Source organism: Prunus persica, chromosome G6 (genome assembly GCF_000346465.2).
Source record: "Prunus persica cultivar Lovell chromosome G6, Prunus_persica_NCBIv2, whole genome shotgun sequence".
Classification (NCBI taxonomy): Eukaryota; Viridiplantae; Streptophyta; class Magnoliopsida; order Rosales; family Rosaceae; genus Prunus; species Prunus persica.
The window spans coordinates 17,082,736-17,105,652 of NC_034014.1; the positions used below are offsets into that span (position 1 = coordinate 17,082,736).

Consider the following 22,917-nt stretch of genomic DNA (forward strand, 5'->3'; position numbering starts at 1 on the left):
TCAAATAATTGGAAAAGGGCTTCGCTAGTTTTTCTTGATTCTTCCTCTTGTGGTAATCACCAACTACATCCACATATCTAGCAAAGTTGGAGTCATTGGGCCCAAGTGGAAGTCGAAAGTATTGCTGGCATAATTCCAGAAGCATAGAGCAGCTGCTAGAAGGTTCTCGTCTCTGTTTATAGACTGCTTGGACAGAAGGATGACATCATAGATTCCAACCCTCTTCCAGCGAGCTCCATACCTTGGGAGGAGCCTATCAATCCAATCTGCCCACTTCACTCGACTGTTCCTCACTTCACTTGAGGGAAACGAGCGACTTAGGTTCTTGCTGACCCAAGTGTGAGAAGCCATGGCTGAAGGACTCTGAAAGCATAGAGGAGCTTCAGCGTCACCCTTAAACAGAAGTGCCATTTCCTCAAGAACATGGCTAAACCAGTGAGGGCCCAGAACTAAGGTATTCTCAAACAAATGGATGACATTTTCAACTAGATTTTGCTGGGCAAATGGATAGAGCTTGCTTCAAACCTCTATTGCGTGGTTATCAACACCATCTTTAGTAAGATAAGCAGGAGATCGTGAAGAGGAAGAACCCTTGGCTCGAGTGTTTGAGAAGACATTTTCGAAATCAAACAAATAGGGAAGAATTGAGGAAACGAACCAGAGAAAAAGTGGGAATTCTGGAGAAATTGAAAGCTAAAACAAAGTTAGGTTTTGATGAACAGTAATGGAGGTTCGAAAGCTTTATAAACTGAAGAGGAAGATCGTGGGGAGAGTGGAACAAGTTTTTTATCATAATAAATTAGCTGTTAGAAACTGACCGCTTACACATGAAGCCAAGTTAAATAGGCAGACGTGGGCTAGTTGCAACGGAAGGAACTGGCGAGCACAATTAATGGCCAATCATTAAGTCTGACACCGTTCCAAAACAATTCAGACTTAGAGGGCATTGTTTGGGCCTAAAATTATGCGAAGCCCAACCTATTTTTGAAACCTACAAAACATGAGCAATGCTTGGGCTTGATATTTCAAAGAAACAGAAGAGCAACCCAAAATGGAGAAAGACCAGAATTTATCAAACCCAAGATAAATAAACAGTCTCGAGCCTTGAAAATAGGGATGGCAGCCCAAACAACATCAGAGGCCCATGTCTTTCGCAAATTAGCAGAGGTTTTAGAAGAGCACAAAGAATAAATAAATCGATGAAATTGCCAAATTAAAATTGATAAATTCATCACCAAGCAGATCAAACCTCTTAAGAGATTTGATTAAGAACTCAGCTTCTGTAAAATTTCACCACTTGATCTCAAAAGGCAAGTCAGCAGGTTTTCTTTCCCTTTTAAAAAGTTTTCCCAGAAAGAGCCCATGTGACTGCCTGACTTTGAAAAGTCAAAATTTTCAACTATCACAAGGGAGTTGATAGGGAATTTATGAAGGCAGGTCTTACAAGAAGACTTCTCCAGTCTTTAGAATCAGGGAAGAAGATCAAAATCCCTTTCTATATACAAAGAAAATTCTGCACCAGAGCAAGTGCCATTTCCAAGGGATAAACAGACTACATTTTCTAAAGAGATAAGTAGGGAGCAAGGAGTTGTTCACTAGAAAAAACAAACTAACCATCATGGCATATTGCATTCTTACAAAGGGCAATTAAAGATTAAAAGGGATTAGATTTTCTATCATGAAAAGCACGGAAGTGATCACCATAAGAATTGACTGTTGATAGCTTTTATGCCAGAATAGATAAAATTCCCTTTTTTCTTGGCATTTAAAACAAAAAGATCTTTCTTTTGGAAAATCTGCCACCCATTATTAAAAGATTAGGAAACCCACTCCAGCATTTTTTTTATAAATATGAGAGGAGGTGAACAAATCAAGGACAGCCAAAAATCAATCAAAAACAAAAACTCTTAAAGTCACAACTGACAAACTCAAAATGATCATTTGATGTCACAAACCTTCAAACACTAAAGCAACTAAAGCTCATTGAGCCACAAGAAACAAGTGAGTTAGAACTCAAAAACCTTTGATTTTCAGTTCGGTTCAGAGAAATAGTTCTACAAAACGAGATTACTCTTGTTACAAATTTGGTTCAGCATAAAGCCAAATCAAGCAGAGTCAGGGTTTTTCACCAATATGAAAACCTCAACAAATTTACAGAGAGCTTTCGTCAAGCAGAACAGGCACCATAGCGCAGCTCCAGCTCAGTGATCATCAATGCAACCACTTTTGCCCCCTCCAGACTGAAGAGGCCTCAATTTTGCCCATTCAGCAAGCCTTCCATGGCCCGAAATAAATTGAAGCTCTGCCAAACTGAAACGTTGGTATCGATTTCCAGCTGAAACTCATCAGTTGAAGGTGTTGACGAGCCAATCCAGCATAGACACATCCAATCCAGCTCGGTCCAGAGGCAGTTATCTAGGCAGAAATCGAAGTCCAACATCCTGTTGTCTTGTTCCGGAGTTGTCATTCATTTTTGAGTCTTGTAACAGGCAATTTTGCCTAAAACATTTTGCTTTCTTTTTGCCATTCTGGCCAGGACTACCCATTTCGTACTGTGAAAAATTATGAAATCTTCACCAGTCTGAGGCAAAGAAAAGAAATTACTTGGGAGATATTCCCCACCCAAATTCACAATTGCTTCTTTAGAAGTCAATAACTTGGGGCGCAAGTTATCTATTTTTAAGAAGTCTGCTAGGGTTTTTATTGCTAGCAGTGGCACGCTCATACACAAAAGAAAGTTGACTTGTTGACCACCAATGGTTTTCAAGCCAATGGGAAACTTTACCCTATCGTCACAGGATCAAAATCAAAACAGGTGAACAAATATATAAAAATTTTGAGGCCCTTCTAATTCGTTGGCCCATGGCCGTCGGCCTCGGCACCCAGGCCCAGTGCTGGCCCTGCCCACGTAGTGTGCCTTCGGCTTTGCTTCAGGCAAGTTCCTCGACTTCATGATTAGCCAGTGTGGCATCTGGGCCAACCTCGAGAAAATTCTGGCCATCTTGGACATGAAGGTACCGAATACAGTGAAGGACATCCAAAGCCTTACTGGATGTGTGGCAGCCCTTACCAGATTCATCTCCAAGGCAACTGACAGCTGCTCCCCCTTCTTCAAAGTCCTTAAAGGCAACAAACGCAACATCACCTGGACCCCATAATGTGATAAAGCTTTCACTGACCTTAAGGCATAAATGAGTAAGGCACGCATCTTATCCACACCTGAGCCTAGTGAAACCCTCATGATCTACCTTTCGGTATCCAACACGGCAGTTAGCTCTATGCTAATCCGACCACTTGACGGAGCTGAACATCCAGTACACTACGTCAGTAGGGCCTTGCAGGATGCTGAGATTAGATACCCGAACATAGAAAAACTGGCCTTCCCCCTAATCACTTAGGCTAGACACCTCCATCCCTACTTCCGGGCCCATACGATTCATGTCCTCACCAACCAGCCATTACGGCAAGTATTACAGAAGCCGGAGACATCTGGCAGACTGGTTAAGTAGGCTATTGAGCTCAACAAATTTGATATCCATTTCAAGCCACGATCGGCCACCAAGGGATAGGCTGTCGTCATTTCCTCTTCGAATTTACAGCATCCAAGGATTCAGCCACCGCCGAAATGACTCTTTCCCCAACCCTGGTCCATATTACCAGCGAGGGCAATTTCAACCCCAACCAGCCCTTCTGGACACTTTACATGGATGGATCCGCAAATGCCCAAGGGTGTGGGGCAGGCCTAGTCCTTATCTCTCCAGACCATGTCACCCTAGAATAGGCCCTTCCACGCCTCCAACAACGAGGCCGAACATGAGGCCCTTTTAGCTGGCCTCTGGCTGGCTCAGGAGATGGGCACTAAACAGATACAGATATTCAGCGACTCCCAGCTCGTCGTCCATCAGGTCAACCAGGAATTCAATGATAAGGACATCTCTATGACGGCATACCTTCAGCATGCCCATCACTTATTAAAAACCTTCGAAGCATATCGGATTAGCGATATCCAAAGATCTAAGAATAGTCATGCCGATGCGCTGGCACGGTTAGATTCAGCACTAGAGTAGGGCAATGATAGCAAAATTCACATTTTGTTCCTAGACAAACCTAGCACCAAGGCACCACCCGTCTGTACCATCGACCACAGCCCCACGTGGATGGATCCTATACTCCAGGTCTTACAACACCAAAAATTGCCCAATGACCCCGCTGAAGCGCGCCGCGTTCGCTATCACTCTGCTCAGTACCTAATCATCAACGAGGCCTTATATAAGCGAGGCTTCAGCCTCCCCTACCTTCGGTGTCTAACCCCAAAAAAAGGCAATTACGTCCTTCAGGAGATTCACGAAGGCATCTGTGGAAACAATTCAGGCACTCGATCTTTAGCCCACAAGGCTATTCAGCAAGGGTACTTTTGGCCATCACTCCATACTGACGCCCAAACCTTCACCCAGAAGTGTGACGAATGCCAACGGTTCGCCAACATCCCACAACTCCCAGCCAAACCATTGACTCTGATGGTCACCCCTTGGTCATTCTCCCAATGGGGGCTGGACCTCATCGGACCCATGCCGGAGGGAAAGGGCCATGTCAAATACACTGTGGTTGCTATAGACTATTTCACAAAATGAAGCCCTTTCTACCATCACAGTGGCCCGAATCGAGACCTTCATCTGGCAGAGCATTGTATGTCTCTTCGGCATACCCTAGACCATTGTCACGGACAACGGAAGACAATTTGACAATGCCAAATTTAAGCAATTCTACTCCAATCTCAAGACCCGCCTCTGTTCCGCATCCCCAACCCACCCCCAATCCAACGGCCAAGTCGAAGCTATGGACAAAATTATCAAGAAGACACTGAAGACCAAACTTGACAAGGCTAAGGGGTGTTGGCCCGAACTACTCCCGGAGATCCTATGGTCATATCGCACTATCTTTTGTACCTCTACAGGCGAGACACCTTTTTCCCTTTCCTTTGGCACTGAGGCTATTGTTCCTGTAGAAATTGGCCAGCCCTCTTACGGAACCTCTAAGTACGATGCCGAAGCCAACGACTAGCAGTTGGCCCTGAACCTCGACTTAATTGATGAGCTTCGTGACCAATCAAACATGCGCAACTTCGCTTACAAACAGCGTATCGCCAAGTACCATGACTCCTAAGTCAAACCCCATGCCTTCAAGACTGGAGATTGGGTTATGCGCAAGGTTTCTTTGGCCACCAAAAACTCAGCCGAAGGTACCTTGGGACCTACATGGGAAGTTCCTTATGAGATTGTCAAGGTTTGCAGGCCAGGCACTTATTAGCTCCGTGATCACCATGGCAAACCTTTACCCCATCCATGGAATGTTGATCACCTCAAGTACTACCATAAGTAAACATACCTAGACCCTAAGCCCTTATGTTTTTTTAGACCTTGGTCTCGAGCTTTGACTCGAACATCTTTTGTACTTATTGCCTTTCGACACCCACCTAATAGAACGATTGATCTAGGTCTTTTCAACCCATTCTAACAAATTCAGTTAGCAATAAGGCATAATTGAAATAAGAAAAGCATACTATCATACAATCACACAAGTAACCCTGCCTTATGGTAGGGTAGTATCCATACAAATGAACGAGCGTCATCGGCACTCGAATAAAACTGTCTGACATAAACACTAAAGTTACATAAAAAATAGAAAAATACAAGGCCCTCCGGTGCCTTCTCAGCCACAGGCTCAGCCTCTGGGATCGACCCACCTTCGCTAACCTCGGCACCACCTCTTGCCTCAGCATCCAGGGGACTCAAGGCATCTGCAGACGAAGGAAGCATGAAGAGCAACTCCCTACCCGGAGGAATAGGAAGAGGAACCCCACTAGTGTCGAAGTTTATATCTAAGTCTAGATTAAACCTCACAACCAGCTTTTCCCACCCGAATTGCTCCTCAACCATCGCATCGAGCACAAGGTTCTTGAACTCCTTAGAACCCTTGCACTCCTTGACAGCCTCAGCACGAGCCGCATCTAGCTCCTCCACCTTCTTCCTCTCAACCTCAGCCCTGGCTTCCTCTACCACTTCCAGCAGCTGTGCCATCTCCTTCAGCTCCCGCTCCAGCCTCCCTACCCTCAGCTGAAGCTTGTTCTTCTCTCGGAGTGCAGCCTGAGCCTCGGCAGTGGCGGCCTTCACGGTCTCGAAAAGGCGCCTCGCCAAGGCCACCTCCTTCTCCGCCCTAGCCAAGGTGAGGTACATATCCCCAAAGGCCTGCAAAAAGCACATCATCATCAAACAAGTCGTATTTCAAAAAAAAAAAAACTACTCAAAAATTCACCAAGGTACTAGGATACCCACATTAGCAGCAGAAATGACTGACTTCTGGACCCGATTAGAGAAGTTCGTGGCCTTGGTATGAGCAAGCTCCCCTGCGTCCATCTTTACCCTAGTTAGGAAGGCATTCAAAAAAGGCACTTCCTGGTGATGAAACTCCAGGGTCACCTCTTTCTTCTGCCATCAAACCGAGGCAAAGTCTGTGTCCTCGATACCCTCGAGGAACAGCTCCCTTATCTCAAGAGGCAACTTTCGATGGAGGGTCCAAGTCGAAGGGCGGCAGCACTATTCCACCCATGACATTATGGATAGAAGTCTCAAGCCCTCTCCGCCTCTTGTCCAACTCCGCCAGCCCGCCATCATCATCATCCTAAGGCAGCTTCCTAGTACCATGCCCCTCTGCTCCCTCGGTTGCGCTAGCTGCACCTTTCGCTTGGGCTTTCTTGGCCCATTTGGCCTTTTCTCTCTCTCTCTCTCTCTCCTCTCGCGCAGCTTCTGCTGCCTCTTCTCCGAAGCCACCACCACCATCTTCAGTAAGCCCTCCACTGTGACCACATTCTTCGACACCTCAGCTACTGCAATCACCAAAACAAAACAAAACAAAACACACATAACAGTTAGCCCATATACAGAGGCACACGCAAGGAAGAAGGAGAAGAAGACAAAAAAAAAAAAAAAACTTACTGCCTTGAAGCAGTCTTGACTCTAGCAAAAGCGCTGGCGTCACTATGCTCCATGCAGCCCGCCTCTCCTCGGAGATCAGAGTTCTAACCAACTCTATCTCCTCATCATCCTCCTTTGTGATTCGGCAACACTTCACCGATCCTGCACAACAAAAAAACCATTAGTCTTCAAACCTTCGGCACACATAAAGACCCATACTGTAGCATATACAATTGGCACAAGCTCAAAACACAGAAAAAGCAAAGGAAATCAAGGATGTATTGACTGAAATTGCGTAGGCATGTGTCCGCTGACTGTCCTCCCTGGCCAACACTCCCAATCTCCAAAGGCAAAGAACCACCGGTTCCTCCACGTCTTCTGAGACGTTGGTGGTAGCCCAATGAAGTACCCCTTCTCCTTCGCCTTCTGACAGTTCATCTACACCCAGCCGAAGTTACCCTGCTGCTAGGAGACAGAGTAGAGATGCATGAACTGCTCAAAAGACGGCTCCCCTCGCTTGGCCATCCACCAGGCTATGTACACCCCATGCAAGACAATCCAAAAATTGGGGTTGTACTGCCCTGGAGTATAGCCCAGCCTCACCAGCATCATCTGCACCCTAGGGTGCAATGGCAGCCTCAAACCATTCTTATATATAGCTGAGAACACCATCACACGCCCCTCGGGTGGGTACCTTACCGCTTCTATAGGCGTTGGCAGCCTTAACCCCAGACAATCTGGAATCTGATAATCCCCCTTCAGCTGCTCCAACTCATAAAGGGTCGACTTGTTCCTTTTCGGTCAAGGAATCCCAACTGGCACACTCATACCTGCAGAGGCCACCACCACTGTCCCCGGCCCAGAAGTCTCCCCCCACCCACTTGAACTTACCTCTGATGCTTGAGTTATACCTAATACCCGGTTGGCAACAGCCTCTAGGGCAGTATAGTTTCTCTGCATCTCTTGATAAGCTTCCCCCCCATAGCTAACTGATTGCTCTTTCTCCCCTGCCCTACCCTTCTCCACTATTAATCCTTCTACCAAGCCTTCAGACTCGGTACTCTCACCATCCATACCCAAGGCTTCAGTACTCTCCAAGTCTTCCCCATTGAAGGCATGAGTACTTGGCGGACTTTGACTTTCTCTTTCAGAATTGTAAGACATCTACAAATAAAAAATACAGAAACTAATGGGCATGCGTAGATTGAAAACAAGTCCCTAGGCATGTTCTACAATGTTCATTCAAGTTCATCTCAGTTCATCTACGTTATTCACATATTCATACAAAACTCAACTTAGACATGCACTTTGATCCAAAAAACAAAGGGCGAAACATGTCGTACCTTGTTATGAGCACCACAAGCAACGACAGAAAATCGCACTAAATGGCTATCAAAAATCGCATTGCCCTACATGAAATCGCCTCCACCCCGATTACACCACGCTAGAAATCGCCTCAAGCTCCTTCTCAGAAATTTTGCCAAAAGTTCTAAGTGCCTGAACCTCTACCCTCATCCTCCTTTCATAGATATCACAGCCCACCTTAGAATATGAACCGTCGCCCTTAGCCCCCAACCACCCCACTTGAACGACGCCTTGATTAGCACAAAAACCCTTTGACTCTCTTGACACATGACTCGCTGACGTCAACCGTACCATTCGGCACCCTCCGTGCTGAACGTGCAAGGGGACTTACGAGACAACTCGCTGACGTCACCCCTACCGTTCGGCACCCTACATGCCGAACGTGCAAAGGGACTCACGAGAGAACTCGCTGACGTCACCCCTACCGTTCGGCACCCCACTTGCCGAACGTTCCAAGGGCCTCACACGACCAAGCGTACTGATGTCACATCTAGCCTTCGGCAACGTTTGGGCCGAATGTTCCAGGCGCCTCACACAACCAAGAGTGCTGACGTCATGCCTACCGTTCGACACCTTGCATGCCGAATGTGTAGAACCGACCCTCGTGGACGTCACCCCTCAGTACAACAAAGCACATACCTTCGGCACTCACCATGCCGGACCTACATACGATTCCTAAAAAAAACAAACAAAAAGACAAACAAAAAGGTGACTTCTAGCTTCTGAACTTGAGGGACTAGGGGACTGCCTATGGCACCCGCCATGCCAACGCACTCGGTATGATTACGCAACATTTTTACAAGTTCCCAAACTAGAAGCCACTTCTCGATTGATAACTTGGGGGACTACTGTTTATACCGTAATCAACCAAGCGTATTCGGCATCAGACGACCGACACTTAAGAAAGAAAATACGCTAAACAAGCACACAGGCAAGCCCTTAGAAGACGAGTGACATCATCTCCTTCGTAACCTACCGAAGGAAGGCCCCCTTTTGAAGCGGTAAACACCTACCGAAGCTCTCGACTACAGAACCTAGAGCTATGACACGTGTCTGTTTGGGCCTAATTTTGGCACGCCCAGCCCAAAAAGCCCAAAAACAACAAAGACAAAACCACAGGGCCCAAGCAGTCTGGGCTCTACAGATAAACTTGGGCCTCAAAAAGAAAAGCAATCAGCCCATGGCTCCAGAAAAATCAAAAGGGGTTGGGCATGATTAAAAGATAGGAAGGAGCCAAAAAGAACAGACCCACGTGAATCTCTTTTTCTGATTTAGGAAAGTCAACAATTTCAATTGGGTTGATAAAAAGTTGACAGAGGCAGGCGAAAAGAAGGGACGTCTCTGAAATCTTTGCCACTAGAAGATAAAAAAAAAACCTTTTTTTATATTTAGAGATATTGTTTCTACTCCAAAGAAGGCACCACCTTTCAAAGGATATGCAGACTGTATTTTCTATAAAAAAAGATAAACAGGAAACAGAAAGTTGTTCAAACTGGAGAAGCAAACTGACCATCACGATTGAGCTCTCACAAGGGCAGTTGGGAATTAAAAAACGGTCAGGTTCTCTTTTCAAAAAAAAAAACAACAGGGAAGTGACTGCCGTAGGAATTGACTGTTGAGAACTTATCTGCCAGAATTGAGAAAACCCCTTCTTCTTTGTATTTAAAAAATGAAAGATCTTTTGAGAATTTTTGCCGCCCATTATTAAAAGAAAGAAACCCTACTCCAAAGCATTTCTTATAAATATAGGAGAAGGTGAACAGAGCAAAGGCACAAAAAAAATCATTCAGCAATCAATCAAACAATCAGAATCAACCAAAGGCAAAAAACTCAAAATGATCACTTGATCACTGAGAACCTTCAAATAAGCAGCTCATTTGAGCAACAAAGAAGCTAGCTATAGATCAGAACTTCCAAAGTTCAGGCTTAGAGAAATAAGTCATTCAAAACGAGATTTCTCTCGTTACAAATTTGGTTCAGCAAAAGCCAAGACAAGCAGAGTTTGAGTTTTCACAAATACGAAAATCTCAACAAATTTTACAGTGCAGTTCCAGCTTGCTAAGTCCTCAAGTCCAGCCACTTCTGCCCCTCCAGATTAAAGAAGCCGCAGTTCTGCCCGCTTAAAAGCCTCCCAAGGCTTGAAGTAGATTAAAGCTCTGCCAAAATTGAACTTTGGTATCGATTTACAGATAAAGCTAAGTAATTGAAGTTGTTAACAGCTCAATCTAGCATGAATGTATTCGGTCCAGCCCGGATCAGAAGTTTCTACCCAGGCAGAAGTGGGATTCCAGCCATCTTTTTGTCTTTTTAGAGTTGATTTTTCCTTCTTAATTTTGTAAAAGGCAGTTCTGCCTAAAAACAGTCCACTTTATTATCATCTAATCTAGCAAGAACTACCAATTTTATACTGTGATAAATTATAAAGTCCTCACCAGCCTGAGGCAGGAAAAGAACTTACTTGGGAGATATTCCTCACCCAAATTCACAATCACTTGTTTAGAAATCAGTAACTTGGGGCGCAAGTTATCCATTTTTAAGGAGTCTGTTAGGATTTTCATTGCTAACAGTGGCACGCTCACATACCAAAGAAATTTGACTTGTTGACTCGTCAATGGTTTCCAAGGCAGTGAGGAACTTTACCCTTCCATCACAGGAGTATAAACAAAACGGGTGAATAGTGTCACCTCCACAACGGTTTGCACAAAGTCCCACATTGAAACTTTGTGCAAAACTCCCATTTTCACTTTCCTATAACTAGGGAATAGTACCCAAGTAAAAAGGGTAACTATTTTCTCACATTTACTGTTGCTCTGTCAAAATTACCACATATAGCTGACTTAAGCATCGGAGAGCCTTCGGCAGGCACCACACCAGTGTCCGAAGCTTGACGACTGCTTCTTTCTCATTATCTTCTGCAGGATCTCCAAATACCAAAGGTCCACACCTCCCCCTGCTGAAGATCTAACATTCCTCTACCTAAGTTGACCCTCCCAAGAAAAGCATCAACAAGTTTACCTTGCGAATATGTGCATAGTCATACAGATGTGCATAAGCACTAGCACCAGCAACTATTAAATTCGGCCGGAATAGCGTGGCACTTTTCTCCAACTGCAAATCATGGTTATTCTTGTCAGATGAAGCTTCTATAAATTTAAACATGTAGTTTCTATATGACAAGCAGGAATAATAAGAATAAGAGAGATTTAATCTTGCTAACCTTTCAACAAAATGTCGTGGTGTAAATCATCCATCACAGTATTTCAGTAATAAGTTTTTGATAATGTCTTTTTTGGTCTTTTGTAATGTATTAAAAGATGACAGTTTACTAATCCTACATTCTACAGCTTGAACTAATAGGTTTGATTTGCACTGTGTTATTATTTGGTCTTTATTGATCTTCATAAATTCCTCTGTGATGTTAAGGCCAAAAAAGAAAGGTAGTTTAAGGCATTTTTGAAGCAGGAACATTCATACATCATTTTAAATATTCTTCACAACTTGGCAACAAAGTAAGAACAAAAAAAAATGAGTGGTACTCTAAGAATCACCATAACAAGAAAACTTCTAAGCTAACCTGGTCGTAGTTAATATAGCCAGTGCTCTCATTCAATCTGTACGGCATTGTTTCAAAAAAGTTGGACACAGCGGATATCTTTTTAGTGTCAGTCTGCACATTACCAACACCCCAAAAAAAAAAAAAAAAAAAAAGGAAATTCAAAATGAGGAATGTAGTTACTATCAAGTATGGAAGTAACAAAAATTGAAAATTATAAATGGCATGAGGCTCAACTTTCTTCAAAGTCAATAGATGTTACAAGAAAAGTGGTATTGCTCTAAGTGCAGCTATTTCAAGTTTCTAGAGAAAAATGAATCTGCAGATGTTACAAAACAATAGAGGACATGTTTTCAAGTACACAGCAGAAACCGCTCAGCAGAAGTTGTAATTACCTGATAGCCATGAGAAAGATGCCCGCCATGAGGAAGATCGAGTGATTATATCATGAAGTTTTAACAATGCAGTGTAAACCTGGAAATCAGCTGGAGACCCTGATAAAGGCTGCACATTGACTGCAACATAAGAAGATGACCCTGGTTATTCAGGGATTTGATTGAACTGATTTATGCTCAACTTACATTATATTAGATATTGCTAACCCTACCCCATCTATCTTTTTTATGGTATACACAATCCTCCTCTTCCTTTTCCTCTTCCTCTTTTTCAATTGTCACTTCAACCTTTAGTCTGTAGAATATTTCTAGTCTTGTTTCTGTAAAATTGGACAGAAACAACTATTTAGTTTGACACACTTAGTATAGGCAATTGTATACCAGCAAAACATAAGGAATCAAATCTTCAACCCCAAGCAAGCACTCATCTCCAATTACAACCTACATCATAATATTCTCCAGCTTTTAGTGACTTCTGGCAACTGATACGTTCAGTGGCTCCAGGAAGGTGATTAGAATGCCAAGTTCTTTCACACAGTTGCTAAAAATAGTCATATAGAAGATACGTGATAGGAAAGCTGAGGGCTAAGATACAATTGGAGATGGAGGTAGGAAGTTTTTGTGTATGATTTATCTTCTGAAACCAACTCCATTGATCTTCCAAGACATTCCAGGCCTAATTTTCTATTAAAATCATCCTGACTCATATAGTAGGTGTTTGGAAACTGGTCTGTGAATATGAAATTATGGTCCTGGTGAATATTGAGATGCATACTGCACGTATGCTTACTTTTAGACATTGTAACAAATAGCTGGAGGCAGTTCATGAGTCATGCCCATATGAATTTACCTCCCCATTTTGCTGGATCCAACTGAAATGCTTCCAAAGCGCGCTTCTGGCATAAGGATTCTGCCATGTCAATGAACCTAAGAATTTTTTTTTTTTGGTCGAATAATGAACCTAAGAATATGAAGAGTTATTTCTTAATTAGTTTGTAACCCAAAATAAAGCATAAAGAGTTTGACTATGTTACACCCTGCTTTCAGTCATATTTTTGTATGTTAAGCAAAGGGAATAGTTGGGAAGATTTCACATACTCAGTTCCTCCAAATTATCTAGCACCGGGGTATCCTTCACTGTTTTTTTTCCCCGTCACAGACAGCGATGTGTAGTTCTCTGAGGATATCAGCTCTAGCCCCTTCAGAAATACAACAAAGAATTCTAATAAGACATGAAGTTAAACAACAGACCAATACTTTGATATCATGCTAAAGAGAAACTTTTTCCATCATTTGAATTCTCACCAAGAAATGGAAAGAGAGAAACGTTTCTCAATTATGGCCTAGATGGGTTTAGCTTTCAACATAGACTACTAAAACAACGCACTATTCTCAAGAATAATTGTTCACTGAAAAATATGCATCAAACTACTCCATTGTCCATTCTAACAAGTGTACTTCATACCGACGTCTCGATTTTGATAACAGAATAAGAGCATACCTTCCATTGCCTGGTTTTCTCGTGCTCAATGATGTCTGCAATTTCGGAATCCACTGCCTCCAGTGGAGAATTCAGTTTCTTAGGCAACTGTAAGATACAAAGTTCATGGTTTACTATTTAGAAACAAACCACATCAACACACAAAAACACAGAGAAAAAAAAACAAGTCAGATTAAAAACTGGTTGTAATGGGAACTTACTGTGACCCTGGGCTTCTCCTTGTCATAGACAGCTTCATTGGGCAAAGATGACTGTAAAGTGAAAAATAAAGTGGTAAAATTATCAGGCATTCAATGACAGCAAAGAACCCAACAACACAAAACAAGAGAAAAAGTAGAAAGAACCATGTAATAATGAGAGGAGGTATTTGTTTACACCATAATGAACCGAGCAGACCCAGCATCAAAGCGACTAGCACCAAGGCAGCCACGCCTTCTCCCATGCAGAAGGAAGACACACTTCCGAGGTGCCAGACACCTGCCGAAGCCCTCAGCTGCCAAACCTAATCTCCAAGACACGTGTCGCCACCACAACGGCTTGCACAAAGTCCCACATTGGAACTTTGTGCAAAGCTCCCACTTTCACTTCCCTATAAATAGGGAACAGTACCCAGGTAAAACCAAGAACTATTCTCCCACTTTTACTGTTACTCTGCCAGAATTACTACTTGTAACTGACTTAGGCATCGGAGAGCCTTCGGCCGGCACCACACCAGTGTCCGAAGCTTAACGATTGCTTCTCCTCTTTTTACCTTCTACAGGTCTCTCACCAATCCATTTCACCAAGGGCCTCAGCCTCCTTCTCTGCTGAAGACTCAGCACATCTAATCACTAAGTTGCACTCAATATTGGCCGGGCCATTTTGAGCATCAACAGTTTGGCGCCGTCTGTGGGAATCTGACACTTGAATCCCCTCTTTCTCTATCAGCCCAGCTGGCTCCTTCACCCCTCAGGCCCCGTCGCCTCTTCTTCACCCCACATTCTGCTATGTCGACCGAGGATAGCCGCGATACCCAGCATCATACCCCCCGCGATGGTACTTCTAGAAGGAAATCTTCGGAAGATGCCCCACTCCAGGCAGAAATGGAGCGCCTCCGCGACAGTGTCACTAAAATGTCAGAAAAATACGAGCACCTTCATTGCAGGAACGTTGAGCTAGAACATGACTACCGTGTTTTAAAGCGGAACTGGGAAAGGACTCACACCCAGGATGCCCAGCAAGACCTCACCCAGAACGTTGGGCTTACTCAGCCGAACCAGCCAGTACATTCCAGCCACAGTGCCTCGGCCCAGGCTAGGCTCCGCAAAGGTAAAGACCACCTTCATCCGGAGATAACCCAGTCACGACCCCTTTGCGTTCCCCCACCGAGGGACCGGCCCCATGAACCAGTCAGGATCTACCAAGATTGCAGGGATCGCCTCTCGGACCGTCAGCCAAGGCCGATCCCTATCCCTGTCAACCTCGAAGACCCACGGGTGACACACCTGGGCCTCTCGCCAGCCCCCGTCCGCATACCCGACGAGGAAGGTGTCGGGGACTCGGATACTTGGGATTTTTATAATTCAGAGACCCAGCCAAATTACCACACCGGGGCGCTGGAAAATTGGGAACAATCCCCAGTCCCTGTCTGCCCCGCCCCTAGGCCTTTGGCGCCTGAAACTCTTCCTCATGCCGACCCGGCCATGAGGCTTCTCTTCAAAAAGGTCCGGCGCCTGGAAAGCGAACAACATCGCAGCCATCAACCCCTCTGGGCAAAACCACGACCCGGGCCCTTTACCGAACGCATCCTCCACTACCACCAGGAGAAGGATATCCAGCCCCTCCGCATCACTTTCTACACTGGCACGGAGGACCCTCTCACCCACATCCACTCCTTCCAGTCTGCCCTTGGGTGCAAAGGCCTCACTGATGAAGGCATGTGCCTCCTTTTCCCTTCCACCCTCAGCGGCGCGGCCCTGAATTGGTTTTACAGGCTCCACCCCTGCACCATCAACTCCTTCGATAGTCTCAAGCAGACGTTCCTGGACCATTTTATGATCCAGACTGATCGCCTATACTCTGCCGACGACTTGTATATGCTTAGGCAGGCTGAGGACGAACCCCTTCGGGAATATGTTGCCCGTTTCAGTCATGAATACTCCCGCTGCCCAGACACTGACGATCGCGCTGCCTTCGGCGCTTTTAAGAGCGGCCTCCGCGAGTCCAACTTCCGCTACCTGGTCCATAGCAACAGTTGGAACACATATGCAGAGCTGATGAAGCAGGCAGCAGTCCATGCTAAGGCCGAATACTTCAATACCAAGCGTGGCCCAGCTAACCTGATGCGCAACGCTTTCGCTGATCCTCCACCTGCTTCAGCACCCGCCCTAGCCCCACCTCAGCATTCTACCCCTGCCCCGAGTACTCAGGACAACCAGCAACATAAGCGGAAGGATAGCTACCAGCATCCCTTCGGTAATAACAAACGTGGCAGACATGGCAACCACCACCACTCTAGCGGAGGCAACCCTCCTAGGCCTGCTGATCGGGCCCCACTTCCATTCACACCCAGGCCCAGGTTCGAGGTATTTACCACCCTCAACACCACCTATGAGAACGTCCTGGTGCGTGAAGCCCCCATCATCCCCAAGCCACCCCCCCGGAGACCATCCAACAAGCCAATGCCAAACACGGGGGTCTTCTGTCGCTTTCATCAATTCAGCGGCCATGACACCTAGTCTTGTGTTGCGTTGCGCAACATAATTGAAGGGCTCATCAGGGAGGGTAAGCTGGACAACTATGTGCGCAACATACCAGCCCCGCCTAACCCTCACCAACGACAAATCAACATGATCTCCACCATCAGCGGAGGTCCTACCCTGGCTGGCACCTCCAACAATTCCATCAAACATTATGTCCGCTCCACCTATGCACACCAGGTCTTCACCACCGAGCAGGGACGATTGCCAAAGACCCACAGGACTGGCTGGGCCCCCATTACCTTCTGCGATGAGGAGGAGCGTGGTGTTATCCTCCCCCATGACGATCCACTCATTATCCGGGCTGACATTTCTAACTTCGACGTTGGGCGTATCCTGGTGGACACTGGCAGCTCGGTCAGTGTGATGTTTGCCGAGTGCTTCAATGAACTCCAGGTCCCGCTTCACCTACTCGACCGAAGCATCACAACCCTTGTGAGCTTCTCGGGTGATGTGGTCCAGCCCATCGGCAGCATTCATCTCCCCATCTCAATTGGGGCCGCACCCCAGCGGACGATGATCACCACCCCCTTCCTTATCGTCGATTGCCCCACAGCGTCTTGCCTGTGGAAATATGGTCTGGTCGTCTCGGCAAGACGCCTCCGACCATATTTCCAAGCTCACACCATCTATGTCTTGACCAACCAACCGCTCCGACAGGTGTTGCAGAACCCAGAAACTTCTGGGAGGCTGGTCAAATGGGCCATTGAACTGGGCGAGTTTGATCTTCATTACAAACCCCGCCCGGCCATGAGGGGACAGGCCGTTGCTGACTTCTTATCCGAATTGACGGAGCCTCAGGCTTCGGCAGCTATCCAGCCCCCAACCGAACCCAATCCCCCTCCCAGCCAGGACCAAAACCCCACCGAAGGCAATCTCGACCTAACCCAGCCCCTGTGGACCTTATTCGTAGACGGCTCTTCTAATGCCCAGGGCTATGGGGCCGGCCTCGTTCTCATCTCCCCAGACAAGGTTGCCCTCGAGTACACCCTTCGCTTCAAATTCCAAGCCTCCAACAATGAGGCCGAATACGAAGCACTCTTAGCTGGTCTTCGATTAGCCAAAGAGATGGATGCCAGGCAAATTCAGATATTTAGCGATTCACAACTCGTGGTCCACCAGGTCAACCAGGACTTCATGGCTAAGGATGCCTCTATGACGGCCTACCTCCAGCACGCTCGGCACTTGCTGGCAACCTTCCAAGCCCACTCTATCAAGCAAGTGCCGCGCTCCGAGAATAGCCATGCCGATGCACTAGCCAGGTTGGCATCAGCCCTGGAGCAAGGAATGGGTCGCCACATCCACATCGAGTTTTTGGCCCAGCCCAGCACACAAGCCCCACTCATCTGCACTATTGATCACAGCCCTACATGGATGGACCCCATCCTCCAGTTCTTACAGAACCAAACACTACCGGCTAATCCGGCAGAAGCACGACGCGTTCGCCATTGCTCCGCCCGTTACTTGATCATTAACGGCTCCTTATACAAGCGTGGTTTCAGCCTTCCTTACCTTCGATGCCTGACTCCAGAGGAGGGTCACTATGTCCTCCGAGAAATCCATGAAGGCATCTGCGGCAACCACTCAGGCGCACGCTCGCTAGCCCATAAGGCAATCCGCCAAGGATACTTCTGGCCTTCACTCCACACTGACGCCCAGGCCTTCACCCAGAAATGCCACAAGTGTCAGCGATTTGCCAACATCCCACAACTCCCGGCTGCACCGTTGACTGCCATGGTCAGCCCTTGGCCATTTGCCCAATGGGGACTGGATCTCATTGGACCGATGCCAGAGGGCAAGGGCCAAGTCAAGTATGCAATTGTGGCCGTGGACTACTTCACCAAGTGGGCTGAGGCCGAGGCCTTGGCCACCATCACTGTGGCTCGCATCGAATCCTTTGTGTGGCAAAACATTGTATGTCGCTTCGGCATCCCCAACTCCATCGTCACCGACAATGGCCGGCAATTTGACAACGCCAAATTCAAACAATTTTGTTCCAACCTCAAGATTCGTTTGTGTTTCGCCTCCCCAGCCCATCCTCAGTCCAATGGCCAGGTCAAAGCCGTGAACAAAATCATCAAGAAGACCCTCAAGACAAAACTTGATAAAGCCAAGGGCTGCTGGCCAGAACTACTCCCAGAAGTACTCTGGTCCTACCGCACCACCTTCCGCACATCCACGGGTGAAACGCCGTTCTCCCTATCATTTGGAACCGAGGTCGTGGCTCCGGTAGAGATTGGCCAGCCCACATACCGAACCTCCACTTACGATGCCACGGCGAATGACGAGCAGTTGGCCCTCAACCTCGACTTCATTGAGGAACTCCGGGACCAATCGAGCATGCGCAATGCCGCGTACAAGCAACGCATCGCCAAATACTATGACTCCCGAGTCAAGCCCCGTGCTTTCAAAATGGGGGACTGGGTCATGCGCAAGGTTTCCTTGGCTACCAAAAATCCTAACGAAGGTACCCTCGGCCCTACATGGGAAGGTCCTTACGAGATTATCAAAATCTGCCGCCCCGGCACTTATTAGCTTCGTGATTCCACAGGCAAGACGCTGCCTCACCCGTGGAATGCTGACCACCTCAAGTATTATTACAAGTAAACATATCTAGACCCTAGGACAATACTTTGGTCTTGATTCTTTACTGTAAGGTAGAAGCAAGGTATCTAGACCCTAGACCACTTGTACCTTCTGCCTTTCGGCACCTATTTAAATGAAATGCCTGACTCAGGCTCATTCTCATGAACTCACATTGTTATCATTTTTAACACAATTGATATCAAGCTAAGTTCATATCATAAATAAAAACAGCCTTGCTCCAGGCAAGGACAAATGTTCATACATAACCAAAATAAACAAAACAAACAAGTGTTCCAACACAATCACTATAGTACAAAATAGCTATAACACATCACGAAGGCAACGCCTTCAGGACTCGGTCGAAGGGGCATCCTCAGTAGCTGGCTCAGCCTCTGGTGTCGGGGCGCTAGCGTCAGCAGGAGGGGTCTGTGCAGGAGGCTCGCCACTGGTGTCAAAGTTAATCTCCACCGAGGGGTTGAACCTAACCAACCTATCTTCCCAGCGAAGCTGCTCATCAACCAGTCGGTCCATGATATAGCTCTTCAGCTCCTCCGAGGATCGGAAGGACTCAATCGCCTCGACTCGGGCAGTAGCCACCTCCTCGGCCTTCGACCTCTTCAGCTCCTCCACCTCCTTGGCCAGGGCCGCCTTTTGCACCAGCAAGGCGTTCTTCTCTCGGATGGCCTCCTGCGCCTCCGCCACTTTGCTCTTGGCTTGTTCATCCCGCCTCTTCAGCCTCTGGATCTCCTTGTCAGCCTTGGCCATGCTGACGTACATCTCGCCAAAGGCCTGCAAAACAAAAACCATGTTAGTCAATCCACACATAAATATTCCAACACAAATACATTCAAAAAGGGGCCTAAACACTTACATAGGCAGAGGTGAGGATCGTCTTTTGGGCCCGGTCAATGAAGGAAGAAGCTGGAGTCCTCGCCAGAGCCTCAGGGTCGCTCTTCACGCCTTCCAGGAAGACGTTCACTAAAGGCACCTCCTGCCGGTGCATAGCCATGTTGACCTCCTTCTTCTGCTGGCGTAGCCTGCCGAAGTCTACCTTCTCTACCCCTTCAGCGAACACGTCCTCCATGCCGAAGGGTAGCTTCGGCGGTGCCTGCAGATCAAAAGGCGGAAGTCTCGGCCCTGACCCCATCACACGCTGATGAGCCTCCTCCGAGGCTTTCCTTTTCCCCAGCACGTCCGCGACCCGACCTTCATCATCATCCCTGGGTCGTTTTCCAGCACTCTTCTCAGCTTTCTTGGCCCGAGACTCCCTCAGCCGCTTCTGCATCTCGGCCTCATCAATGTCTACGGCCACCTTCGTGCTCCCCCTTATGATGCCAGCCACTGTCAAAACAAACAAAGCAATTCTATTACTCAAACTCGCAAAGGTTCAGCACACAACAAAAAGATAACCCAGGTACTTACTTCCTTGCAGCAGTCCGGACTCAAACAAATTCTTCTGCGTGACTAGGTTCCCGCACTCACGCTCAGTCTCTGATAGCTGCGCCCTCACCCACTCAACCTCGTCTTCTTGCTCCTTGGAGATAGGGCCCCACTTCACTGAACCTGCATCAAGAGTTAGAAACTACTTAGCAATTTACACTGGCACAAAAAAAATACAGAACTGAAAATAGGAGCCAAGACAACACAATCAGGCATTGGACAATCTTAAGGGATGGGGCCAAGGACCTATAGACTGGAAGTGGGTAGGAATGTGCTGGACAACGCTCTTCCCTGGAGGACTCTCCCAGTCCCCGTAGGCCATGCACCACCTGTTCCTCCAGGACTTTTGCGTAGTGGGCTTGTGTCCAATAAAATAGCCTCTCTCCTTCGCCTTTCGGCAATTCGCCTGTACCCAGCCAAAATTCCCCTACTGCTTCGAAATGGAGTACAAGTACATGAATTGCTCAAACGTTGGCTCCCCTAACCCAGCCAACCACCAGGCAATATACACCCCATGAAGAAGAATCCAAAAGTTGGGATTATACTGCCCCGGTGCATACCCCAACTTGGCCAACATCATCTGAACCCACGGATGAAACGGCAGTCTGAAGCCGTGCCGATACATATCTGTAAAAATCATCACGGAGCCATCCGAAGGATATCTGACTACATCAGCCTCCGTGGGTAACCTCAAGCCCACATAGGCTGGCACACAAAAATCTGTTCGTAGCTGGGCCAATTTCGCTTCTGTAAGTGTATTCCGCCTCGGCAACGGGACACCAACCCGGATGTCTAATCCCTTTGATACTGAAGCCACGGCTATACCCACAGACCCTGATGGTGATGCCTGGTTGCTCGAACCCACTTCTTGCATTTGAGGCAAGGCTAGAACCCGATTTGCTATAGCCTCTAACTCTATATAATTTCTCTGCATCTCCCTATATGCAGCCGACCCAGAGTCTCCTGATGGCTCAACCCTCTCACCCCCAGGCCCTATCATCCTACTTTCTATAGTGCCTTCTACCAGACCCTCTGTCTCTGAACTCTCCTCTTCAGAACATATATACTGGCTGGGCTCTTCACTCTCAGTATCATCCCCGCCGAAGGCAGGGGGGTCAAGACTTTCCCTATCAGAACTTTCAGACATCTACAAGTATGGAAAAACAAGAAAAAGGAACTAAATGCACATGCAGAGAGGATCGAACCACAACAACAAAAATTTGCCAAATCTTCATGCCAGGCAAGAATTCTACATGTTCATACATATGTTCAACATGTTCATCATGTTCATGCTCATGTTCAATGTGTTCTTCCTAACCTTCAACATGTTCATGCAAAACAAGACATTTCAATTCAAAAGTTCAAGCGAAATAAGGTCTAACCTTGTTCGTACCACCACGTACAAGTCGCCGGAAATCACCTCAGCCACAAGCACCACCACAAAACCTTCGCCGGAAATCTCTTCTCCTCCTCCTCAAATTCTCACAATTTTTCTCAACTCAAGCCAAGTGTGATGCCTTCACCACCCAAGTTCCTATTAAATAGCCAACTAAGGGTTCACGCCTCGTTTCACGAGCAAACCCTAGCACCCTTTCATATTCCCTCCTAAATCCCTTGTACCTACACACAATTTGAAATTCAATTTTCAAACTACACAATAAACCAAAAACAAAAATTTTTTTAAGGGAAATAGGGGCCTTGCCGAACGGCAAGGCCCGTGCAAAAACAAAATGGAGGCCCTCAAAATTCCAAGTGTGCTAGCCTACTTCATAAGCCCAATCTTATTACAAGGCTAAGCCCAAAATTGATCAAGACACCCAAACCAATTTCACAACACATTACTGATGGACTTGCTGAACGGCAAGGCCCGCGAAACAATAAATAGGGCTCACCTGCCTTATGGACGGCCCAGCTATTTTTCGGCCCAGCTCGTGAAGACCACTCGTCCAGCTAGGCCCAATCGCCCTTGCCGAAGACAAATCGCAATCGGTGCTGCTGCACACCTAGATTGCCGAAACCACCAGCCGTGCTCACCACCCCCACAACCTGCCCAGCCGAAGCAAACTTCCTGCCGAGAGAGAGCACCCAGCTGCCGAAGCTTATGTCAAAGCCAAACGTGGCCAAGACCTGCCGAACGGCAAGTCTTGCACCCACTGCCCAGCTTCCCTTACGCGACGCCTTGCTCGCCAAAACAGCCCAGCTCTTTGCGCGACGCTATGCTCGCCAAAACTGCCGAAGGCCTCACGATTTTGGCCAAAACTCAACCTGCCAGAGGACATCCGTGTGAGACCACAACAAGAAAAACTCTCAACAAGCCGGCCTTGCCGAACGGCAAGGCCAAGGAAATTTTCTCCAGCTGCCCTGCCGA

At 46.9% G+C, this 22,917-nt stretch overlaps 2 protein-coding genes across 2 annotated transcripts; one reads left to right on the plus strand and one right to left on the minus strand.

Annotated features, from left to right (window-relative positions):
* LOC109949692 lies at nucleotides 16,614-19,058 on the plus strand. Its single transcript, XM_020565786.1, has one exon. The coding sequence runs from the start codon at nucleotides 16,614-16,616 to the stop codon at nucleotides 19,056-19,058; it is 2,445 nt and encodes an 814-aa protein (XP_020421375.1).
* On the minus strand, nucleotides 19,458-22,091 carry LOC109949693. The gene is made up of 4 exons (XM_020565787.1): nucleotides 21,932-22,091; nucleotides 20,532-20,672; nucleotides 19,981-20,450; nucleotides 19,458-19,898 (listed from the first exon to the last, which is right to left on the minus strand). Coding segments are annotated over exons 2-4 (912 nt in total). The 5' UTR covers nucleotides 20,533-20,672; nucleotides 21,932-22,091.

What these genes read in the sequence shown, in the direction of transcription:
- LOC109949693 (XM_020565787.1), bottom strand. An exon ending in CGATCCTCACCTCTGCCTAT is followed by an intron (nt 19,899 to 19,980) that starts GTAAGTGTTTAG and finishes TTTGTTTTGCAG; the next exon opens with GCCTTTGGCGAGATGTACGT.
- LOC109949692 (XM_020565786.1), top strand. Translation starts at nt 16,614, where the DNA reads ATGATCTCCACCATCAGCGGAGGTCCTACCCTGGCTGGCACCTCCAAC.